The 23375-nt window shown below is 45.7% G+C and overlaps 1 protein-coding gene across 1 annotated transcript in view; it reads right to left on the bottom strand.

Annotated features, from left to right (window-relative positions):
• The window catches only part of LOC142194606 (granulocyte-macrophage colony-stimulating factor receptor subunit alpha-like), a 126035-nt gene that overhangs the window by 11181 nt on the left and 91479 nt on the right, over nucleotides 1-23375 (bottom strand). The window contains exons 5-10 of the mRNA XM_075263854.1: nucleotides 23072-23210; nucleotides 19495-19615; nucleotides 9005-9183; nucleotides 7716-7852; nucleotides 6879-7029; nucleotides 5954-6050 (exon numbers count right to left, since the gene is read on the bottom strand). Coding sequence (XP_075119955.1) covers nucleotides 5954-6050; nucleotides 6879-7029; nucleotides 7716-7852; nucleotides 9005-9183; nucleotides 19495-19615; nucleotides 23072-23210 — 824 coding nt within the window. The remainder of the gene's footprint in view (nucleotides 1-5953; nucleotides 6051-6878; nucleotides 7030-7715; nucleotides 7853-9004; nucleotides 9184-19494; nucleotides 19616-23071; nucleotides 23211-23375) is intronic.

Raw genomic sequence — 23375 nt, 5'->3', positions numbered from 1 at the left:
CCATCGCATCCTCAGAGCTCACCCTCCTTGTGGACTCCTCAAAGACCCGTAGGATGTCACAAAGGTCTCTCATCCATGGCCACTCATGGATGTGAAACTGAGGCAGCTGACTTTGTGGCACCCTAGGGTTTTGTAGCTGGTATTCCATCAAAGGTCTCTGCTGCTCAACCACTCTATTCAACATCTGAAACGTTGAGTTCCAGCGTGTGGGGACGTCGCACAAAAGCCGGTGTTGTGGCACATGCAGGCGTTGCTGGAGAGATTTTAAGCTAGCAGCGGCTACTGTCGACTTGCGAAAGTGGGTGCACATGCGCCGCACTTTCACCAGTAGCTCTGGAACATTGGGGTAGCTCTTTAGGAAACGTTGCACCACTAGGTTGAAGACGTGGGCCAGGCATGGAACATGTTGGAGTCCGGCAAGCTCCAGAGCTGTTACCAGGTTCCGGCCGTTATCACAAACGACCATGCCTGGGCCCAGGTGCAGCGGCTCAAACCATATTGCCATCTCATCGAGGAGGGCATCCCTCACCTCGGAGGCAGTGTGCTGTCTGTCCCCCAAGCTGATCAGCTTCAGCACAGCCTGCTGACGTCTACCAACGCCAGTGCTGCAACGTTTCCAACTCGTAGCTGGGGTCAATCTAACAGTGGAGGAGGAGGCGGTGGCGGAGGAGGAGACGGTGGCGGAGGAGGAGGCGGTAGAGGAGGAGGAGGAGGGGGGTGTTCTTCTCGTGTCCCTGCCAGGAATGTTAGGCGGGGAGACAAGGTACACCGGGCCAGTTTGGGAAGCAGTCCCAGCCTCAACTACATTCACCCAGTGTGCCGTCAGTGAAATGTAGCGTCCCTGTCCGCATGCACTTGTCCACGCGTCGGTGGTCAAGTGGACCTTTGTGCAAAGCGTGGAACTAAGGGCCCACCTGATGTTGAGTGACACGTGCTGGTGCAAGGCGGGGACGGCACACCGGGAGAAGTAGTGACGGCTAGGGACAGCATAGCGAGGTGCCGCAGTTGCCATCAGGTCCAGGAAGGCGGGAGTTTCAACAAGCCGGAACGCCAACATCTCCTGGGCCAGCAGTTTAGCGATGTTGGCGTTCAAGGCTTGCGCGTGTGGGTGGTTAGCAGTGTATTTCTGCCGCCGCTCCAATGTCTGAGAGATGGTGGGTTGTTGTAAAGAAGCGCCTGATGGTGCCTTTGATGGTGCAGGAGAAGGAGATAAGACAGGAACAGGGGAGGATGAGGGAGAAGTCAACAAAGTGGCGGAGGCAGATGAAGTGGTGTCCTGGCTCGTCCTCTGGAGTGCATCGCCAGCACAGTCAGCAGTGGCAGTGGCAGAGGCAGTGGCAGAGGCAGTGGCAGTGGCATGAACGGCAGGCGGCCTTTGTCCTGCCGTTGCTGCCTGCCACTGATTCCAGTGCTTGGATTCCAAATGACGGCGCATTGAAGTGGTGGACAGGTTGCTCTTCTCAGAGCCCCTAATCAATTTCGAGAGGCAAATTGTGCAGACAACACTATATCTGTCCTCGGCGCATTCCTTGAAAAAACTCCACACCTTCGAGAAACGTGCCCTCGAGGTAGGAGTTTTTCGGGGCTGGGTACGAACTGGAACATCTTGGGAGATTCCGGGTGTGGCCTGGCTTCGCCTAAGCTGCTGACCTCTGCCTCTGCCTCTAGCTACCCTTTTTGGTGCTGCACCTGCCTCAACATCAACACTACTTTCCCCGCTTGACATCCCCCCTGTCCAGGTCGGGTCAGTGTCCTCATCATCCACCACTTCCTCTTCCAACTCCTGTCTCATCTCCTCCTCCCGCACAATGCGCCGGTCAACTGGATGCCCTGACGGCAACTGCGTCACATCATCGTCGATGAGGGTGGGTTGCTGGTCATCCACCACCAAATCGAACGGAGATGGAGGAGACTCTAGTGTTTGAGCATCTGGACACAGATGCTCCTCTGTTAGGTTCGTGGAATCGTGACGTGAAGAGGCAGGTTGAGGGACAATGAAAGGAGTGGAGAACAGCTCTGGGGAGCAGGGACAGTTGGGGTTATTGTTCTGTGAAGCTTGGGAATTTTGGGAGGAAGGAGGACAAGACTGATGGGTAACAGGAGGAGAGGAGGCAGAGTCTGACTGGCTGCTGGACAATGTGCTGTAAGCGTTCTCTGACAGCCATTGCAAGACCTGTTCCTGGTTCTCGGGCCTACTAAGGTTTGTACCCTGCAGTTTAGTTAATGTGGCAAGCAACCCTGGCACTGTGGAGTGGCGCAATGCTTGCTGCCCCACAGGAGTAGGCACGGGACGCCCTGTGGCTTCACTGCTACCTTGCTCCCCAGAACCATTCCCCCGACCTCGCCCACGGCCTCGTCCACGTCCCTTTCCGGGAGCCTTGCGCATTTTGAATTCCCAGTTAGAAATTGGCACTATATACCAGTAGCAAAAATTGTGGGTGCACGTAACCCCAATATATTCTTTGAATTCCCAGTCAGACAATGGCACTATATACCAGTAGCAAAAATTGTGGGTGCACGTAACCCCAATATATTCTTTGAATTACCAGTCAGAAACTGGCACTATATACCAGTAGCAAGAAATGAGGGTATTTGTAACCCCAATATATTCTTTGAATTCCCAGTCAGACAATGGCACTATATACCAGTAGCAAGAAATGAGGGTATTTATAACCCCAATATATTCTTTGAATTACCAGTCAGACAATGGCACTATATACCAGTAGCAAGAAATGAGGGTATTTGTAACCCCAATATATTCTTTGAATTCCCAGTCAGACAATGGCACTATATACCAGTAGCAAAAATTGTGGGTGCACGTAACCCCAATATATTCTTTGAATTACCAGTCAGAAACTGGCACTATATGGCAGTAGCAAGAAATGAGGGTATTTGTAACCCCAATATATTCTTTGAATTCCCAGTCAGACAATGGCACTATATACCAGTAGCAAGAAATGAGGGTATTTATAACCCCAATATATTCTTTGAATTCCCAGTCAGACAATGGCACTATATACCAGTAGCAAGAAACGAGGGTATTTATAACCCCAATATATTCTTTGAATTACCAGTCAGAAACTGGCACTATATGGCAGTAGCAAGAAATGAGGGTATTTGTAACCCCAATATATTCTTTGAATTCCCAGTCAGACAATGGCACTATATACCAGTAGCAAGAAATGAGGGTATTTATAACCCCAATATATTCTTTGAATTCCCAGTCAGACAATGGCACTATATACCAGTAGCAAGAAATGAGGGTATTTATAACCCCAATATATTCTTTGAATTACCAGTCAGAAACTGGCACTATATGGCAGTAGCAAGAAATGAGGGTATTTGTAACCCCAATATATTCTTTGAATTCCCAGTCAGACAATGGCACTATATACCAGTAGCAAGAAATGAGGGTATTTATAACCCCAATATATTCTTTGAATTACCAGTCAGAAACTGGCACTATATGGCAGTAGCAAGAAATGAGGGTATTTGTAACCCCAATATATTCTTTGAATTCCCAGTCAGACAATGGCACTATATACCAGTAGCAAGAAATGAGGGTATTTGTAACCCCAATATATTCTTTGAATTCCCAGTCAGACAATGGCACTATATACCAGTAGCAAGAAATGAGGGTATTTGTAACCCCAATATATTCTTTGAATTCCCAGTCAGACAATGGCACTATATACCAGTAGCAAAAATTGTGGGTGCACGTAACCCCAATATATTCTTTGAATTACCAGTCAGAAACTGGCACTATATGGCAGTAGCAAGAAATGAGGGTATTTGTAACCCCAATATATTCTTTGAATTCCCAGTCAGACAATGGCACTATATACCAGTAGCAAGAAATGAGGGTATTTATAACCCCAATATATTCTTTGAATTCCCAGTCAGACAATGGCACTATATACCAGTAGCAAGAAATGAGGGTATTTATAACCCCAATATATTCTTTGAATTACCAGTCAGAAACTGGCACTATATGGCAGTAGCAAGAAATGAGGGTATTTGTAACCCCAATATATTTTTTGAATTCCAAGTCAGACAATGGCACTATATACCAGTAGCAAAAATTGTGGGTGCACGTAACCCCAATATATTCTTTGAATTACCAGTCAGAAACTGGCACTATATGGCAGTAGCAAGAAATGAGGATATTTGTAACCCCAATATATTCTTTGAATTCCCAGTCAGACAATGGCACTATATACCAGTAGCAAAAATTGTGGATGCACGTAACCCCAATATATTCTTTGAATTACCAGTCAGAAACTGGCACTATATGGCAGAAGCAAGAAATGAGGGTATTTGTAACCCCAATATATTCTTTGAATTCCCAGTGAGACAATGGCACTGTATACCAGTAGTAAAAATTGTGGGTGCATGTAACCCCAATATATTCTTTGAATTCCCAGTCAGACAATGGCACTGTATACCAGTAGCAAAAATAGTGGGTGTATATAGCCCCAATTCTATTGCTAGGGGACTTGCAGGGTATTTCTGAGGTGAAGGTGGGGGGGCACACCGTTGGAACGGGGATTTGGGGTGTATATATGGGGTATACGGGAATACACTGTCAGTGTGTTCCATTCAGGATCCTGGGAAAGCTGGGTTGCGGCGATTGAGCCCGTCAGTGCCACGTTACACTGACAAGCTTCTCCCTGGAATTGAAGTTATATGTAAGCCCAATATATTCTTTGAATTCCCAGTGAGACAATGGCACTATATGGCAGTAGCAAAAATAGTGGGTGTATATAGCCCCAATTCTATTGCTAGGGGACTTGCAGGGTATTTCTGGGGTGAAGGTGGGGGGGCACACCGTTGGAACGGGTATCGGGGGTATATATCGGGTATACGGGAATACACTGACAGTGTATTCCATTCAGGATCCTGGGAAAGCTGGGTTGCGGCGATTGAGCCCGTCAGTGCCACGTTACACTGACAAGCTTCTCCCTGGAATTTAGCTCTTATAAGAGCTGTTGGTTGTCTTCTCCTTCCTATCCTAGCCTGTCCCTGCCTACCCAGAATCTAAGCCCTAGCTAACTGGACGGAAACCTCCGTCCCCGGTGAATTGCAAGCTCAGAATGACGCGAAGCTGGGCGTCGCTGTTCTTTTAAATTAGAGGTCACATGTTTTCGGCAGCCAATGGGTTTTGCCTACTTTTTTCAACGTCACCGGTGTCGTAGTTCCTGTCCCACCTACCCTGCGCTGTTATTGGAGCAAAAAAGGCGCCAGGGAAGGTGGGAGGGGAATCGAGTAATGGCGCACTTTACCACGTGGTGTTCGATTCGATTCGAACATGCCGAACAGCCTAATATCCGATCGAACATGAGTTCGATAGAACACTGTTCGCTCATCTCTAATTATGAAGTCTTCCTTCTTTCTTATTCTCTTCCTTAGCTGCTATGGACTCCTAGTATATCTTCTCTTCTCAGCATATGTGTGTCTATGTCTGTAATATATTACTGTGTATTATCCTGTATCTGTATTACTATGCTGCTGTAAGATGCTGAAATTTCCCCACTGTGGGACTATTAAAGGATTATCTTATCTTATCTTATAATACAATAGACAAATTGCCCATGTGTCTCTGCAATCCACTAGAAATGGTTGTGATGGTCAATGGAAACATATAGAAGCAGCGTTAATGGCTTTGTGATAGCCGTCAAACATCTGCTTTAAAACCCTACGAATGTCTAAGCCATTCACATGGCTCTATGTATGCCCATCACAATGGACAACGAAAGAGCGTGTCAGTTTTTTTGACTGCAGTGAAAAACGGTCTGTCAAAAAAAGGAACATGTGAACAGACATTCATGATTAAAAAGCAAGCAAACTGTTTTTATAGCTGTCACTGGTGTCTGGTGATCTCTGGGATGTTCCTGAATATAACACTATTATCATTTACTAAGAGGATAACAAACATGATTAAGTAATTTTTTACCTGTAGCACATAAATATAATAAGAATAAGAATAATAGCTGTGCCTCCTCCTAAAATAGCCAGAATGTGATGTGTTGTTAACTGCGTAGAATCATTACCTATGGGAAAGTAAAAATACATTAAAGAGGTTATTCAGCATAATTTATTTTTATGAGGTCGGGGGAGGTGAAAAAAAAAATCCCCATACTTACCTGTCCCTGGTGTTCCGGTGTACTCCCAGTGTGGTCCATTCCTGCTGCTCTGCTGTCTTCTTTTGCCAGAAGTCCTCCCCAGCTGTGATATTCCGGTTCCCTTTCCTTAGGCCACTGAGGACAATCACGTGTGGTGCCGTAAGAAGACAACAGAGCTGCAGGACCGGACCATGCTGGGAGACACCACAGCTTCGGGTGCAGGTTAGTATGTTTTTTTTTTTTGTTTTTTTTTTTATTTTTTACCTCCCACGGCTTCATTTTTTTTTTTTTTTAAATATACTGGAAATTCCCTTTAACATTAAAAAAATCATTGAGGGCTAAATGCACGGTCGGACTGGCCCACAGTGAATCCCCCGGTGGGCCCCGAGCCCCGACTGTTAAGTCCTCATTTTACTAAAGCAGATGTACTGGACAGGGGCCCGATCGGGCTCCTGTCCAATGCATTTGCCTCAAGACACAGCGGCCATTAGCTGATGCTGTATATGGTGTCCTCCTGATATATAGGGAAAGTACATATCGGGAAGACGCCATGTGCTCCTTCAGCATCAGCTAATGGCCGCTTGTAATCCTGCTCTTAGCTGCTTTCCTATGAAGACCTGCTGTGCTGCCCGAACTTACTCCATCCTCCTCCTCCTCACAGTGAGTGTATGGGGATCGACAAAAAGATTGTATAATACCATTGTACTGTACATAAATAACAGCAAGTTCCCATAATTGTTAGAAACTCCTACTTACCAATTACATGTGGTTCACTCCAATCACTCCAATCCTCCAAATATGAACATAAATTATCCCATTTTACCCTCATGGTTACAATAATTTTTTCATTCTGATGAAATTCAGTGATTTTATAAACATTTTTCTCACTCCTCACTATATCTATTTCCTGCAATTAAAGTAAAACAAATGTTATTTGTAACCTTAGATGGTGCAATGATTAATGAACTCCAATATTTCTTAAAATAAATTCAGTACATGTCATATTTTCATCCTAGCAAAATCCTTTATGCGCTGAAACTTTATCACTTAGTGGACATACAGAGACACACAGGATAGACTTCACACAATGGAGTATCGCAAAATCATGTTTTGTTTTTTTTAAAGCTGGTTATCTTACAGTGCACATCTTGGGATATGTTGAGCTGAAAATAAAGCTAAAGCAGGCCATATCTGTAATAGGCTATTTTGCAGTGATATTCTCAACTCTCGTGAAGTTTGCCAGCAATGGTAGGAGATGCAGCATCTGCAGCACTGTATTAACACCTTTCCTTTCAAAAGATGCTGCTCCACTGATTCTGAACCAGTCCACCATTCCTGAGCAATCAGTGCAGTTAATTTTAATAGCTAATTAAGCTACCTCCTGTAGGGAGAGGGTAGTCATGGACTGGAGCAAACAGACAAGGACCGACCACCTGACAGAGTGACTAATTAGCATAAGGGTGCTGAAACAGCACTGATTGCTCAGGAATGGTGGGAGCTAGAGAAAATATTCAATAAAGTGATGTCTATTGAAGGATACAAAGAATTGGAGTTGGTGGAGATGGTGAAATTGTTTGATAATAAAACGCTTACCTTTTTGTCTTTGATATTTATTTTGTAAGTGAAACAGCTACCTCCAGGGACTTCAAGCGTCTCTGGCTTCTCCCATTTAATTTCAAGTTCATCTGAATTATACATTAGAGTTATGTTTCTTGGAGGATCTAAAATGGCTGAAATTACATTTGGTAAAGTTATTCATACACTTTGAAATATAATGTAATAAATATATATTAAAATAAAAAAGTAATAGAGAGATGTTAACTTTCTGAAGAAAGCATAGTAAGAACATAATATGTAATTCTATAAATACTTTTGACAAAACTTGTGCAACATTTTCAAGATAAAAAATAAAACAGAAATATTACATTAGAATTAAAGGGATTGTCCGGGATAAAACACTGCTAAAGGTATTTGGTTGCGCTTATTAGCCAGTTAATGGCACTAACTGACCATGTTTCAAAAATAATTTTTTTGCCCAGAAAACTACTTTAAGAGAAGGGGGCAGTGCTGTGGCTGGTGCTGGTGGTGGTGGTGCTTTCACTGCATAGTTTTGCAGGTTACCAGAGGGCCAGTGTTAAGGTAGTACCTTCTGTTGCACCATCCTTAGGGTAAGTTCACACAGGGTTTTTTTGGACAGGAACCTGAGGCGGAGTCTGCCTCAAGTTCCCATACAAAAACCGGGTAGCCGCGTATGAAAGCTGGTGCACTGCACCGGCATAAAGGCGCGCACTCTGCTCCGGATTAGGCCCAATGATTTGTCCTAGTCCGGGGGAGGCAGTGTCTTCAGGCAGAATCGCAAGGCGACTTGGCCTGAAGAATGAGCATCTCGCTTCTTTTTTCAGGGAGCCGGAAGAAACGGCTCCCAGAAAAAAAGACCTCAGCGGCTCCCATTCAATGGGAGCCATCTTTTTGGTCAGGGTTTTGAGGCGGATACGGCCTCAAAACCCTGACAAAAAACCCTCTGTCTGAACTTACCCTGAGTCTCTTTATTTTCACACTTAGATTTGAGTTCAGGTGTACCCTATTTCCAGTATTTTTTGAATTGCCTTTTTACAAGTATTTGCTCAGTGTCCATCCTTGCCCTCTCTTCCCCAGATCATCATTGTTTTGGTAACTTGGTCCATCCACAATATTAAGTACAGCTTTGTTCACACTTGTGTGGAGCCTACATCATGCTTCTGTCTCAGTGTTCATCTTGTGTAAATTACCAAAAGTCAAATCAAGCACCAGAAGGACCGAAGTCAATGGACAGTTATGGGGTTTAGGGAACGGAACACTTAACAAAGAGATAAACTGTCAATATAAGCTACACATCATTTTACCATGCTGAATGGGATCATATATGTCATCCAAAAACTGGATTGATGTTTCATTGCTTAATCCTGTCACCTCCAAATAAGCTTTTAATTTGAGAGTAATATTTGGCTTTTTCATAACACATCCCACGTGTCTCCCAAAGGAATCGGTCCTGTAGTCTTGGCACTTGAGAGACTCCTTCTGCCTAATGCCAAATAAAACAAACACTCGGTCAATATTAATTGTAACTTTATGTTGAGGCTTGTGTATTGCAACTTGCTGGTATATTAAAGGGGTTGTCAAGGCAAAACTAGACATTAAATTTATTCCTTAAATGCATTGAGGCCAGTGATTAAAAAAAAAAGAATTATACTCACTTTTCCCCAATGCCCTGGTGCTTCCCAGCGTGGTCCAGTCTGGTCGGTCCTATGTTGACATGTGGTGGAAGTCCCAGCCACACAGGACCACCAGAGACGGATTTATACAAAATGGGGCCCTGGGCAAAAATAAAAGTGGGGTCCCATATGCTGAAATATTGTACATACAACATAGTCACATTCTGTTAATTCCATGTGCTGCGGTGCCTATCACTGGCACTTACAGGGGTGTTATCAATGTCTTTTAAGGGGTTGTTTGTAAGTTTGTAAAAAAAATTTGCCTAGTCAAACTTGTGAGCCTTAATTTTAAAGATCAGGTGCACAAGCAACAAGGTACATGGTCTTCCCCACACTAAAAAATATTTATATACTGTCAGGGTCTGGGGTTGCTAATTGGGGGGGGGGGGGGGGGGCATAGACACAAAAGTCCAGTTTCTTTAGTTCAAAACAAAGGTAGAGTTTATTTTCACTCAAAAAGGCAGTGCAGCAACAAAAGGAAATAATACAAAAATAAATACCTGCCCGGCTAGGCTCTAACTAAACGTAGAATAGGTTACCTCACCTAGAATAACAGAAATCCAAAAGCCAGTAGAATCACTCAGGGCACAGCTCCAAAAATATGACCTCTCTGTTTGGCACTCCAGCCAAGCTCTGCTGCCCCCAGTCTGTTGCTGGAGCTGACTTCTTACGCCTCCTTGACGAGGAGACTCTCAACAGCTGAGTCACTGCCGAAACTTCCCCAAAGTGTGGACTGGAGGAGGGTGGAGTGACAGGTCCCACTACCAATCCTACCTGTCATTCCTAAAAATCCAGCCCAGTAACCGGAACTCTGAAATAACCGTCAGCAGACAATAGTTGTCTGCTGAGAAACGTTCTTTCTGGAGTTTTCTCATTTCACCCACCTGACCAGCCACCGGCTTACAATACATACAGAATTATGAAATAGGACAGCTATACCAAGACTAAATACTGTTACATCAGTTGCTGACCACTATACCAGAACTAAATACTGTCACATCAGCCACTGACTGCTATACAAGGACTTAAATACCATCACATTACACACTGACAGCTATACCAGGACTAAATACTGGTTATTTTGATTACGGGCGCAAAATTATGCGCCATATAGGATCATAACTTCCATTGAAATCAATGGGATCTTTTTGAGCGTGCAAACTGCTGACGCGTATACCTGCCAGATTGCGCGCCACTTTACACCGTGTGAACTCCCCGTGAGGTGAGAAAATCCACCATGACTTCCATATTGTGGCCGGGATATCTTCTGATACATGTAGTGTCCCTATTAGAGATGAGCGAACAGTGTTCTATCGAACTCATGTTCGATCAGATATTAGGCTGTTCGGCATGTTCGAATCGAATCGAACACCGCGTGGTAAAGTGCGCCATTACTCGATTCCCCTCCCACCTTCCCTGGCGCCTTTTTTGCTCCAATAACAGCGCAGGGTAGGTGGGACAGGAACTACGACACCGGTGACGTTGAGAAAAGTAGGCAAAACCCATTGGCTGCCGAAAACATGTGACCTCTAATTTAAAAGAACAGCGCCGCCCAGGTTCGCGTCATTCTGAGCTTGCAATTCACCGAGGACGGAGGTTTCCGTCCAGCTAGCTAGGGCTTAGATTCTGGGTAGGCAGGGACAGGCTAGGATAGGAAGGAGAAGACAACCACAACAGCTCTTGTAAGAGCTAAATTCCAGGGAGAAGCTTGTCAGTGTAACGTGGCACTGACGGGCTCAATCGCCGCAACCCAGCTTTCCCAGGATCCTGAATGGAATACACTGTCAGTGTATTCCCGTATACCCGATATATACCCCCGATACCCGTTCCAACGGTGTGCCCCCCCACCTTCACCCCAGAAATACCCTGCAAGTCCCCTAGCAATAGAATTGGGGCTATATACACCCACTATTTTTGCTACTGCCATATAGTGCCATTGTCTGACTGGGAATTCAAAGAATATATTGGGGTTACGTGCACCCACAATTTTTACTACTGGTATACAGTGCCAGTTTCTGACTGGGAATTCAAAGAATATATTGGGGTTACAAATACCCTCATTTCTTGCTACTGCCATATAGTGCCAGTTTCTGACTGGTAATTCAAAGAATATATTGGGGTTACGTGCACCCACAATTTTTACTACTGGTATACAGTGCCAGTTTCTGACTGGGAATTCAAAGAATATATTGGGGTTACGTGCACCCACAATTTTTACTACTGGTATACAGTGCCAGTTTCTGACTGGGAATTCAAAGAATATATTGGGGTTACGTGCACCCACAATTTTTACTACTGGTATACAGTGCCATTGTCTGACTGGGAATTCAAAGAATATATTGGGGTTATAAATACCCTCATTTCTTGCTACTGCCATATAGTGCCAGTTTCTGACTGGGAATTCAAAGAATATATTGGGGTTACGTGCACCCACAATTTTTACTACTGGTATACAGTGCCAGTTTCTGACTGGTAATTCAAAGAATATATTGGGGTTACGTGCACCCACAATTTTTACTACTGGTATACAGTGCCATTGTCTGACTGGGAATTCAAAGAATATATTGGGGTTATAAATACCCTCATTTCTTGCTACTGCCATATAGTGCCAGTTTCTGACTGGGAATTCAAAGAATATATTGGGGTTACGTGCACCCACAATTTTTACTACTGGTATACAGTGCCATTGTCTGACTGGGAATTCAAAGAATATATTGGGGTTATAAATACCCTCATTTCTTGCTACTGGTATATAGTGCCATTGTCTGACTGGGAATTCAAAGAATATATTGGGGTTACGTGCACCCACAATTTTTACTACTGGTATACAGTGCCAGTTTCTGACTGGTAATTCAAAGAATATATTGGGGTTACGTGCACCCACAATTTTTACTACTGGTATACAGTGCCAGTTTCTGACTGGGAATTCAAAGAATATATTGGGGTTACGTGCACCCACAATTTTTACTACTGGTATACAGTGCCAGTTTCTGACTGGGAATTCAAAGAATATATTGGGGTTACGTGCACCCACAATTTTTACTACTGGTATACAGTGCCAGTTTCTGACTGGGAATTCAAAGAATATATTGGGGTTACGTGCACCCACAATTTTTACTACTGGTATACAGTGCCAGTTTCTGACTGGGAATTCAAAGAATATATTGGGGTTACGTGCACCCACAATTTTTACTACTGGTATACAGTGCCAGTTTCTGACTGGGAATTCAAAGAATATATTGGGGTTATAAATACCCTCATTTCTTGCTACTGCCATATAGTGCCAGTTTCTGACTGGGAATTCAAAGAATATATTGGGGTTACGTGCACCCACAATTTTTACTACTGGTATACAGTGCCATTGTCTGACTGGGAATTCAAAGAATATATTGGGGTTATAAATACCCTCATTTCTTGCTACTGCCATATAGTGCCAGTTTCTGACTGGTAATTCAAAGAATATATTGGGGTTATAAATACCCTCATTTCTTGCTACTGGTATATAGTGCCATTGTCTGACTGGGAATTCAAAGAATATATTGGGGTTACGTGCACCCACAATTTTTGCTACTGGTATATAGTGCCAATTTCTAACTGGGAATTCAAAATGCGCAAGGCTCCCGGAAAGGGACGTAGACGAGGCCGTGGGCGAGGTCGGGGGAATGGTTCTGGGGAGCAAGGTAGCAGTGAAGCCACAGGGCGTCCCGTGCCTACTCCTGTGGGGCAGCAAGCATTGCGCCACTCCACAGTGCCAGGGTTGCTTGCCACATTAACTAAACTGCAGGGTACAAACCTTAGTAGGCCCGAGAACCAGGAACAGGTCTTGCAATGGCTGTCAGAGAACGCTTACAGCACATTGTCCAGCAGCCAGTCAGACTCTGCCTCCTCTCCTCCTATTACCCAACAGTCTTGTCCTCCTTCCTCCCAAAATTCCCAAGCTTCACAGCACAATAACCCCAACTGTTCCTGCTCCCCAGAGCTGTTCTCCGCTCCTTTCATTGTCCCTCAACCTGCCTCTCCACGTCACGATTCCACGAACCTAACAGAGGAGCATCTGTGTCCAGATGCTCAAACACTAGAGTCTCCTCCATCTCCGTTCGATTTGGTGGTGGATGACCAGCAACCCACCCTCATCGACGATGATGTGACGCAGTTGCCGTCAGGGCATCCAGTTGACCGGCGCATTGTGCGGGAGGAGGAGATGAGACAGGAGTTGGAAGAGGAAGTGGTGGATGATGAGGACACTGACCCGACCTGGACAGGGGGGATGTCAAGCGGGGAAAGTAGTGTGGATGTTGAGGCAAGTGCAGCACCAAAAAGGGTAGCTAGAGGCAGAGGCAGAGGTCAGCAGCTTAGGCGAAGCCAGGCCACACCCGGAATCTCCCAAGATGTTCCAGTTCGTACCCAGCCCCGAAAAACTCCCACCTCGAGGGCACGTTTCTCGAAGGTGTGGAGTTTTTTCAAGGAATGCGCCGAGGACAGATATAGTGTTGTCTGCACAATTTGCCTCTCGAAATTGATTAGGGGCTCTGAGAAGAGCAACCTGTCCACCACTTCAATGCGCCGTCATTTGGAATCCAAGCACTGGAATCAGTGGCAGGCAGCAACGGCAGGACAAAGGCCGCCTGCCGTTCACGCCACTGCCACTGCCTCTGCCACTGCCTCTGCCTCTGCCACTGCTGACTGTGCTGGCGATGCACTCCAGAGGACGAGCCAGGACACCACTTCATCTGCCTCCACCACTTTGTTGACTTCTCCCTCATCCTCCCCTGTTCCTGTCTTATCTCCTTCTCCTGCACCATCAAAGGCACCATCAGGCGCTTCTTTACAACAACCCACCATCTCTCAGACATTGGAGCGGCGGCAGAAATACACTGCTAACCACCCACACGCGCAAGCCTTGAACGCCAACATCGCTAAACTGCTGGCCCAGGAGATGTTGGCGTTCCGGCTTGTTGAAACTCCCGCCTTCCTGGACCTGATGGCAACTGCGGCACCTCGCTATGCCGTCCCTAGCCGTCACTACTTCTCCCGGTGTGCCGTCCCCGCCTTGCACCAGCACGTGTCACTCAACATCAGGCGGGCCCTTAGTTCCGCGCTTTGCACAAAGGTCCACTTGACCACCGACGCGTGGACAAGTGCATGCGGACAGGGACGCTACATTTCACTGACGGCACACTGGGTGAATGTAGTTGAGGCTGGGACTGCTTCCCAAACTGGCCCGGTGTACCTCGTCTCCCCGCCTAACATTCCTGGCAGGGACACGAGAAGAACACCCCCCTCCTCCTCCTCCTCTACCGCCTCCTCCTCCGCCACCGCCTCCTCCTCCGCTGTTAGATTGACCCCAGCTACGAGTTGTAAACATTGCAGCACTGGCGTTGGTAGACGTCAGCAGGCTGTGCTGAAGCTGATCAGCTTGGGGGACAGACAGCACACTGCCTCCGAGGTGAGGGATGCCCTCCTCGATGAGACGGCAATATGGTTTGAGCCGCTGCACCTGGGCCCAGGCATGGTCGTTTGTGATAACGGCCGGAACCTGGTAGCAGCTCTGGAGCTTGCCGGACTCCAACATGTTCCATGCCTGGCCCACGTCTTCAACCTAGTGGTGCAACGTTTCCTAAAGAGCTACCCCAATGTTCCAGAGCTACTGGTGAAAGTGCGGCGCATGTGCGCCCACTTTCGCAAGTCGACAGTAGCCGCTGCTAGCTTAAAATCTCTCCAGCAACGCCTGCATGTGCCACAACACCGGCTTTTGTGCGACGTCCCCACACGCTGGAACTCAACGTTTCAGATGTTGAATAGAGTGGTTGAGCAGCAGAGACCTTTGATGGAATACCAGCTACAAAACCCTAGGGTGCCACAAAGTCAGCTGCCTCAGTTTCTCATCCATGAGTGGCCATGGATGAGAGACCTTTGTGACATCCTACGGGTGTTTGAGGAGTCCACAAGGAGGGTGAGCTCTGAGGATGCGATGGTGAGCCTTACAATCCCGCTCTTGTGTGTTCTGAGAGAATCCCTGATTGACATCAGGGATAACTCAGATCACACAGAGGAGTCAGGGATAGCATCCGATCCGTCACAGCTGGAGAGTAGGTCCACACATCTGTCCGCTTCATCGCGTTTAATGGAGGAGGAGGAGGAGGAGGAGGAGGAAGAAGAGTTGTCCGATGATGTGATGGTGATACAGGAGGCTTCCGGGCAACTTCGAATCGTCCCATTGTTGCAGCGCGGATGGGTAGACATGGAGGATGAGGAGGAAATGGAGATTGAACTTTCCGGTGGGGCCAGAGGAGTCATGCCAACTAACACTGTGGCAGACATGGCTGAGTTCATGTTGGGGTGCTTTACAACCGACAAGCGTATTGTCAAAATCATGGAGGACAACCAGTACTGGATCTTTGCTATCCTTGACCCCCGGTATAAAAACAACATCTCGTCTTTTATTCCGGTAGAGGGGAGGGCCAATCGCATCAATGCTTGCCACAGGCAATTGGTGCAGAATATGATGGAGATGTTTCCAGCATGTGACGTTGGCGGCAGGGAGGACAGTTCCTCCAGTAGGCGACCAAGTTCTCACCGGTCCACACAAACGAGGGGCACACTGTCTAAGGTCTGGGACACCTTGATGGCACCCCCTCGCCAAAGTGCCGCCACAGAGGGTCCTAGTGTCACCAGGCGTGAGAAGTATAGGCGCATGTTGCGGGAATACCTTTCCGACCACAGCCCTGTCCTCTCCGACCCCTCTGCGCCCTACACGTATTGGGTGTCGAAGTTGGACCTGTGGCTTGAACTTGCCCTATATGCCTTGGAGGTGCTGTCCTGTCCTGCCGCCAGCGTCCTATCTGAGAGGGTGTTCAGTGCAGCCGGTGGCATCATCACTGACAAGCGCACCCGTCTGTCAGCTGAGAGTGCCGACCGGCTCACTTTGATAAAAATGAACCACCACTGGATAGAGCCTTCATTTTTGTGCCCACCTGTGTAAAGCACCCCAACATGAAACTCCATGTCTGTACTCAACCTCTCCAATTCCTCCGCATCCTCATACTCATCCACCATAAGCGTTGCACAATTCTGCTAATACTAGGCTCCCTCCAACATGATTTCCCCCAACTCTGCTGGTTAGAGGCTCCCTCCACCCTGATTTCCACCAACTCTGCTGGTTAGAGGCTCCCTCCACCCTGCTTTCCCACAACTCTGCTGGTTAGAGGCTCCCTCCACCATGAATTTGCCCAAACTGGGCTGGTTAGAGGCTCCCTCCACCATGAATTGGTCCAAACTGGGGTTTTTAGAGGTTCCCTCCACCATGAATTTGCCAAAACTGGGCTGTTTAGAGGCTCCCTCCACCATGAATTGGTCCAAATTGGGGTTTTTAGAGGCTCCCTCCACCATGAATTTGCCCAAACTGGGCTGGTTAGAGGCTCCCTCCACCATGAATTGGTCCAAACTGGGCTGTTTAGAGGCTCCCTCCACCATGAATTGGTCCAAATTGGGGTTTTTAGAGGCTCCCTCCACCATGAATTGGTCCAAACTGGGCTGTTTAGAGGCTCCCTCCACCATGAATTGGTCCAAACTGGGGTTTTTAGAGGCTCTCTCCACCATGAATTTGCCCAAACTGGGCTGTTTAGAGGCTCCCTCCAGCATGAATTGGTCCAAACTGGGGTTTTTAGAGGCTCCCTCCACCATGAATTGGTCCAAACTGGGGTTTTTAGAGGCTCCCTCCACCATGAATTTGCCCAAACTGGGCTGTTTAGAGGCTCCCTCCACCATGAATTGGTCCAAACTGGGTTTTTTAGAGGCTCCCTCCACCATGAATTGGTCCAAACTGGGGTTTTTAGAGGCTCCCTCCACCATGAATTGGTCCAAATTGGGGTTTTTAGAGGCTCCCTCCACCATGAATTGGTCCAAACTGGGCTGTTTAGAGGCTCCCTCCACCATGAATTGGTCCAAACTGGGGTTTTTAGAGGCTCCCTCCACCATGAATTTGCCCAAACTGGGCTGTTTAGAGGCTCCCTCCAGCATGAATTGGTCCAAACTGGGGTTTTTAGAGGCTCCCTCCACCATGAATTGGTCCAAACTGGGGTTTTTAGAGGCTCCCTCCACCATGAATTTGCCCAAACTGGGCTGTTTAGAGGCTCCCTCCACCATGAATTGGTCCAAACTGGGTTTTTTAGAGGCTCCCTCCACCATGAATTGGTCCAAACTGGGGTTTTTAGAGGCTCCCTCCACCATGAATTGGTCCAAACTGGGGTTTTTAGAGGCTCCCTCCACCATGAATTTGCCCAAACTGGGCTGTTTAGAGGCTCCCTCCACCATGAATTGGTCCAAATTGGGGTTTTTAGAGGCTCCCTCCACCATGAATTGGTCCAAACTGGGGTTTTTAGAGGCTCCCTCCACCATGAATTTGCCCAAACTGGGCTGGTTAGAGGCTCCCTCCACCATGAATTGGTCCAAACTGGGCTGGTTAGAGGCTCCCTCCACCATGAATTGGTCCAAATTGGGGTTTTTAGAGGCTCCCTCCACCATGAATTGGTCCAAACTGGGCTGTTTAGAGGCTCCCTCCACCATGAATTGGTCCAAACTGGGGTTTTTAGAGGCTCCCTCCACCATGAATTGGTCCAAACTGGGGTTTTTAGAGGCTCCCTCCACCATGAATTGGTCCAAACTGGGGTTTTTAGAGGCTCCCTCCACCATGAATTGGTCCAAACTGGGGTTTTTAGAGGCTCCCTCCACCATGAATTGGTCCAAACTGGGGTTTTTAGAGGCTCCCTCCACCATGAATTGGTCCAAACTGGGGTTTTTAGAGGCTCCCTCCACCATGAATTGGTCCAAACTGGGGTTTTTAGAGGCTCCCTCCACCATGAATTTGCCCAAACTGGGCTGTTTAGAGGCTCCCTCCACCATGAATTGGTCCAAATTGGGGTTTTTAGAGGCTCCCTCCACCATGAATTTGCCCAAACTGGGCTGGTTAGAGGCTCCCTCCACCATGAATTGGTCCAAACTGGGCTGGTTAGAGGCTCCCTCCACCATGAATTGGTCCAAATTGGGGTTTTTAGAGGCTCCCTCCACCATGAATTGGTCCAAACTGGGCTGTTTAGAGGCTCCCTCCACCCTGCTTTCCCACAACTCTGCTGGTTAGAGGCTCCCTCCACCATGAATTGGTCCAAACTGGGCTGTTTAGAGGCTCCCTCCACCATGAATTGGTCCAAACTGGGTTTTTTAGAGGCTCCCTCCACCATGAATTGGTCCAAACTGGGGTTTTTAGAGGCTCCCTCCACCATGAATTTGCCCAAACTCTGCTGGTTAGAGGCTCAATCCACCCTGATTTTCAAAACAAATGTTGGTGCCAACCTCAACTTACTACAAGGGCCAAATTCACTGCTGGTGACAAGCTCTCCTCACTGCAAGTGCCAAATACACATGTTTCAAGGTGTTTTCCTACTGTCAGAGAGGTGGTATTGAGTGTGTAAAGTGTGTAGTTGTTAGGCTGTGATGTTGGGGTAATAGAGGGTCTTTGGTGTGTTAGATGCCCCCAGACATGCTTCCCCTGCTGTCCCAGTGTCATTCCAGAGGTGTTGGCATCATTTCCTGGGGTGTCATAGTGGACTTGGTGACCCTCCAGACACGGATTTGGGTTTCCCCCTTAACGAGTATATGTTCCCCATAGACTATAATGGGGTTCGAAACCCGTTCGAACACACGAACAGTGAGCGGCTGTTCGATTCGAATTTCGAACCTCGAACATTTTAGTGTTTGCTCATCTCTAGTCCCTATCTGACCATGCTACAATAAGGAAATCAGAGCTGAGTTCCTGACAAATCCCAGACCATAGAAAGTTTCTGCATTTGTGGTTGTATCCGTTGGCAATCGATCAAGATAACAGACTGTCACCACTAAGAAAGTTAGAAAAAAATCTTTAAAACTTTGCAGAATTTTTAACTACTTATATTTGCAAAAATGTTTAGCTTTTAATTATCTACAAATATAGATATAATTATGATCATGGGAATAGCCCTTTAAGCTTAAAATACTGTATTTACAACATGTTGTGTAAAATGCATATATTATTATTATTATTTTTTTTTTATTATTTTTATTGGTATTACCGTAACCCTTATATTCACCTTAGAGCAAAGAAATATTGAATATCTTCAGGGGCCTCTTTGCCCACAGACCATGAACAGTTTAGAATGTAAGCACTGTGTACTATACAGGAAATATTTTCAGCAGCAGAGTTTTTCTTCCCTGAAAAGTTAAGCAGAACCATATTTTATAAAGATAACACACAATTGTATGAAGTTTGCATGTTCTCCTATTGTTTATTTGTGCAGTAATAAGCTGTCATCCTATAGCTGGGGCTACACAACAATAACTAAAGAAGGTGCTTTATGGCATGTAAGGCTGAGTTCACACGGTGTTTTTTGGTCAGGATTTTGAGGCAGTAACCTCCTTTAAAATCTTGACCAAAAAGACGGCTCCCATTAAAATCAATGGGAGCTGGTCAGGTCTTTTTTCTGGGAGCCGTTTGTTCTGGCTCCCGGAAAAAAGAACGGACATGCTCATTCTTCAGGCCGAGTTGCATCATGAATCCGCCTGAAGACACTCCCTCCTCCCGACTAGGCCCTTTCATTAGGTCTAATCCAGAGCAGAGTGCGCGACTGGATGCCGATGCACTGCAGCCTCCGCCTCGGTTTCCGGACCAAAAAACCCCGTGTGCACTCAGCCTAAGGGTAAGTTCACACAGAGTTTTTTGGTCAGGGTTTTGAGGCTGTATCCGCTCAGGTCTTTTTCCGGGAACCGTTTCTTCTGGATCCCGGAAAAAAGAAGCAAGATGTTCATTCTTCAGGCCAAGTCACCTCGCAATTTGGCCTGACGAAACTCCCTCCTCCCGACTAGGCCCATTCATTGGGCCTAATCCGGAGTGGAGTGTGCGGCTGGATGCCAGTGCAGTGCACCGGCTTTCAGTCGTGGCTACCTGGTTTTTGGATCGGAACCTGAGGCGGCCTTTGCCGCAGGTTACGATCCAAAAAACTCCGTGTGAACTTACCCTAAAAAGGCCACATATTGCCAGCCAGAACCCCATGTCCAACCTCACATTTGCAGTAGGATGATGGGATTTAAACAAATCTTTGGAAAAAAACTTAAAGTGCAGTATTTTGCATTGAGGGTTTGGGACCTGCAGCCTGTCAATTGTTGCTGTGGATTTTCTGCAGCATTTTTGTTTGCAATTTCCCAGAGTTTCCTCTGCAGACTAACTGCCCTTGTTATACCTATGCAGAAAACGCCAGAATTTCCAAAGGTATAATTGACATACTGCAATTTTTAAAAATGTAAATGTTTTTTAAAATGCAGCTTTTTTACTGCTTTTTTTTTTTTCTACAATGAACGTGTGGATGGGATTAGCTAGAATCGCATCCACTTTGCAGGGACTGTAAAATGCAGCATTTTATTTGTGAAAACACTATGTTTTACAGTTCCTGTAAAGTGAATGGTCAAGTCAATTATACCTTTGGAAATTCTGACATTTCACTAGAATTTGCTAGAATTCAATCCCCTTTGCAGGAACTGTGAAATGTTGTATTTTTCTCCACATGGCCCCTGCATTAGGGTGTTTTCTCATCCAGGCAGCAGTAGTATACAGATGATTTTGCCAGGTACTTCTTGGATGATTGATTGTCTATAGACTATGCATGTACTGCTCGAGACTGACAAAATTGAATTTTCGCTTATAGGTCGGCTTTTTATTTTGCTTTATAGAGTGGGGCCCAAAGCAGGCGATCCTACTCTGAGATGTCCATATACCCTACTATGTAATATGATTAGAGTTGTCTTTAATTGAAAAACCCTCACCCAATTGTTTTTTTTTAATTATATTTATGAACTGTATGTACAGTATGTGTCTGAAAAATGCAAGTGCAAATGTTGTAGTATATTATCACAACTAATATGCTATTTTCTAAGAATGAAAATAGTGGATTGATGCTTGGGATGACATTGAAGCATCATACTGAGTTTCTAGTCTAGGTCTAGTCACATATTGGGTCAAAGCCAGGTGTAAGTGGAACTCAGGGCACTAATATTATAGAGGATCATTATTTTTAGGAGACTGAGCTCTGTAGTGAATCGTATGATACTCTGTTGGGTAAATCTATAGGTACTACAAATAATGCTATTTGCACTGTTATTATAAATGTCCTGCTTCTCCAGAGCCGCTGGTCCAGTCACTGCCGTGTCCTAACCCTGCCATGTGGAAGTGATGACGTCCTTTCTTTTTTCACATGGTGCATAGGGCCATGTGTAATAAGTTGGCCAACCCCTTGACACAGAAGTAGCAGAGCTTTGCTGAGTTTATACTAGGATTGGCTATCCATTGTTCTGGTCTGTCCAAGAAACCAGAACAAACGAGAGTTGGACTGCCACAATAGTAGACAGATATGGAGCCCAATGGACCTCATTGACTATAATGTGATCCGTAAAGTGTCAGTTGAGAGTGCCAGGTGAAAACGTGTGATTTCCGGCAGACACAGTGATAGTATCTTCTAATGGATACTCTGACCCATATGTCAGCACAGCCTTAGGCTGATTTCACAGTAGTTATCAGTTTTTCAGCGTACAAAACCACATGCTGGTGTATTTCTGTGTATTATCTGGGGGCCATCCATGTGTCTTCAGATACTACAGCCCCACGTAGCGGACCATTTGGGATGAGGAGCAGACAGGTTGTAGAGAGTTCAAGGGGGTCAGGGAAGGGACAGTAGGTGGAGTTTTCTTCCAACCTCTGGTTTCAGTGTCTTTAATGGGGTCTCAAGGGTTTAAGGTAGGTTGGTGTGTTATCTACTTGGCTGAGCTAGGCCATTTTTCCTAGTCATGTGTTTTTTACATCCGCAAAAAAACCAACCGATGCTGTGTTTTTTTTTATTTTTCAGCAATCCCTTAACAATCTGTTTGCTGTGGATCTGTAGACAAATGCTTTAGATGAGCAGAGAAGAAAGAAAAGTGCCTCTTGATCCATGAGAAGCAATGGAGGTATGAATAGCTCCATTGACTGCAATGGGTCCGTGAGCTGTACGATTTTTTAATGGCTAGCAAAAGGATAGCACATGGACAGAAAAGTAGATGGTGTGAAGGGGTCCATAGGCCAGGGCCCCAAACTGCGTAAACACCATGGAAAAAACTGCGGAGTTTTACAGTCACATCTTGCAGAAAAAAAAATGCACAGCGGATATGCTGCAATTTCCAAAAAAGTGGGTTATGGAAATTGCAGCATGTCAATTAAACCTACGGAAATGCTGGCAGTTTTCCTATAGGTATAATGGAACAAACTTTATGTGAAAAGTGCTGTAGGAAAAACCGTGATACATTGCTGATGTGTATTTTCCTGCATTGCTCTTTTGCTGCGGACCGCTACATGGTGCCTAAGCCTTAATCTAACTTTCTGTAGTAGGAATAGCTGCGCCATTATATTTTATCACAGATGACAATATAAGCCAATGAAACATTATTTTTTGTTGCTACACATGTATATACAAGTTACTATGTAGAATTTTACCTCTAGAGTTGTAAGATTTGGGACATACACTACAAAAATACACTACAAAAATGGTTGCAAGCTACGTATGATAAAATGAGTAAACATTTCATATACTATCAATTTATAATTCTAATCTAAGATACTATGATGACTAGTTGATAAACACTTACCTTCAGGCATATATTCTACCACTTCACCTTTATATACCTCTTTTGAGTTACGATATGCAAGAAGTTGGACAGCAATTCCTTTGTGTAGTATAAATTCCCTTCTTTTATACATGTCGAATACAAATGAACACAGTTTCACCTACAAGATATAGAAATATTGCTTTAAAATATTCTCTTTAGCATGTGTGTATATACTGCATAAAGCAATACAAAATACTAGTATCTCAAGGCTCAATGTATACTCTTCTATACATGGAGAATGGATCCCCACTGGTTATCTGGTGCCATGCAGGGGCGGATCCAG

The sequence above is a fragment of the Leptodactylus fuscus genome, chromosome 2 (assembly GCF_031893055.1).
Source record: "Leptodactylus fuscus isolate aLepFus1 chromosome 2, aLepFus1.hap2, whole genome shotgun sequence".
Taxonomy (NCBI): Eukaryota; Metazoa; Chordata; class Amphibia; order Anura; family Leptodactylidae; genus Leptodactylus; species Leptodactylus fuscus.
The sequence above is the reverse complement of the archived record's forward strand: the minus strand, read 5'-3'. Positions and strand labels throughout refer to the sequence as shown.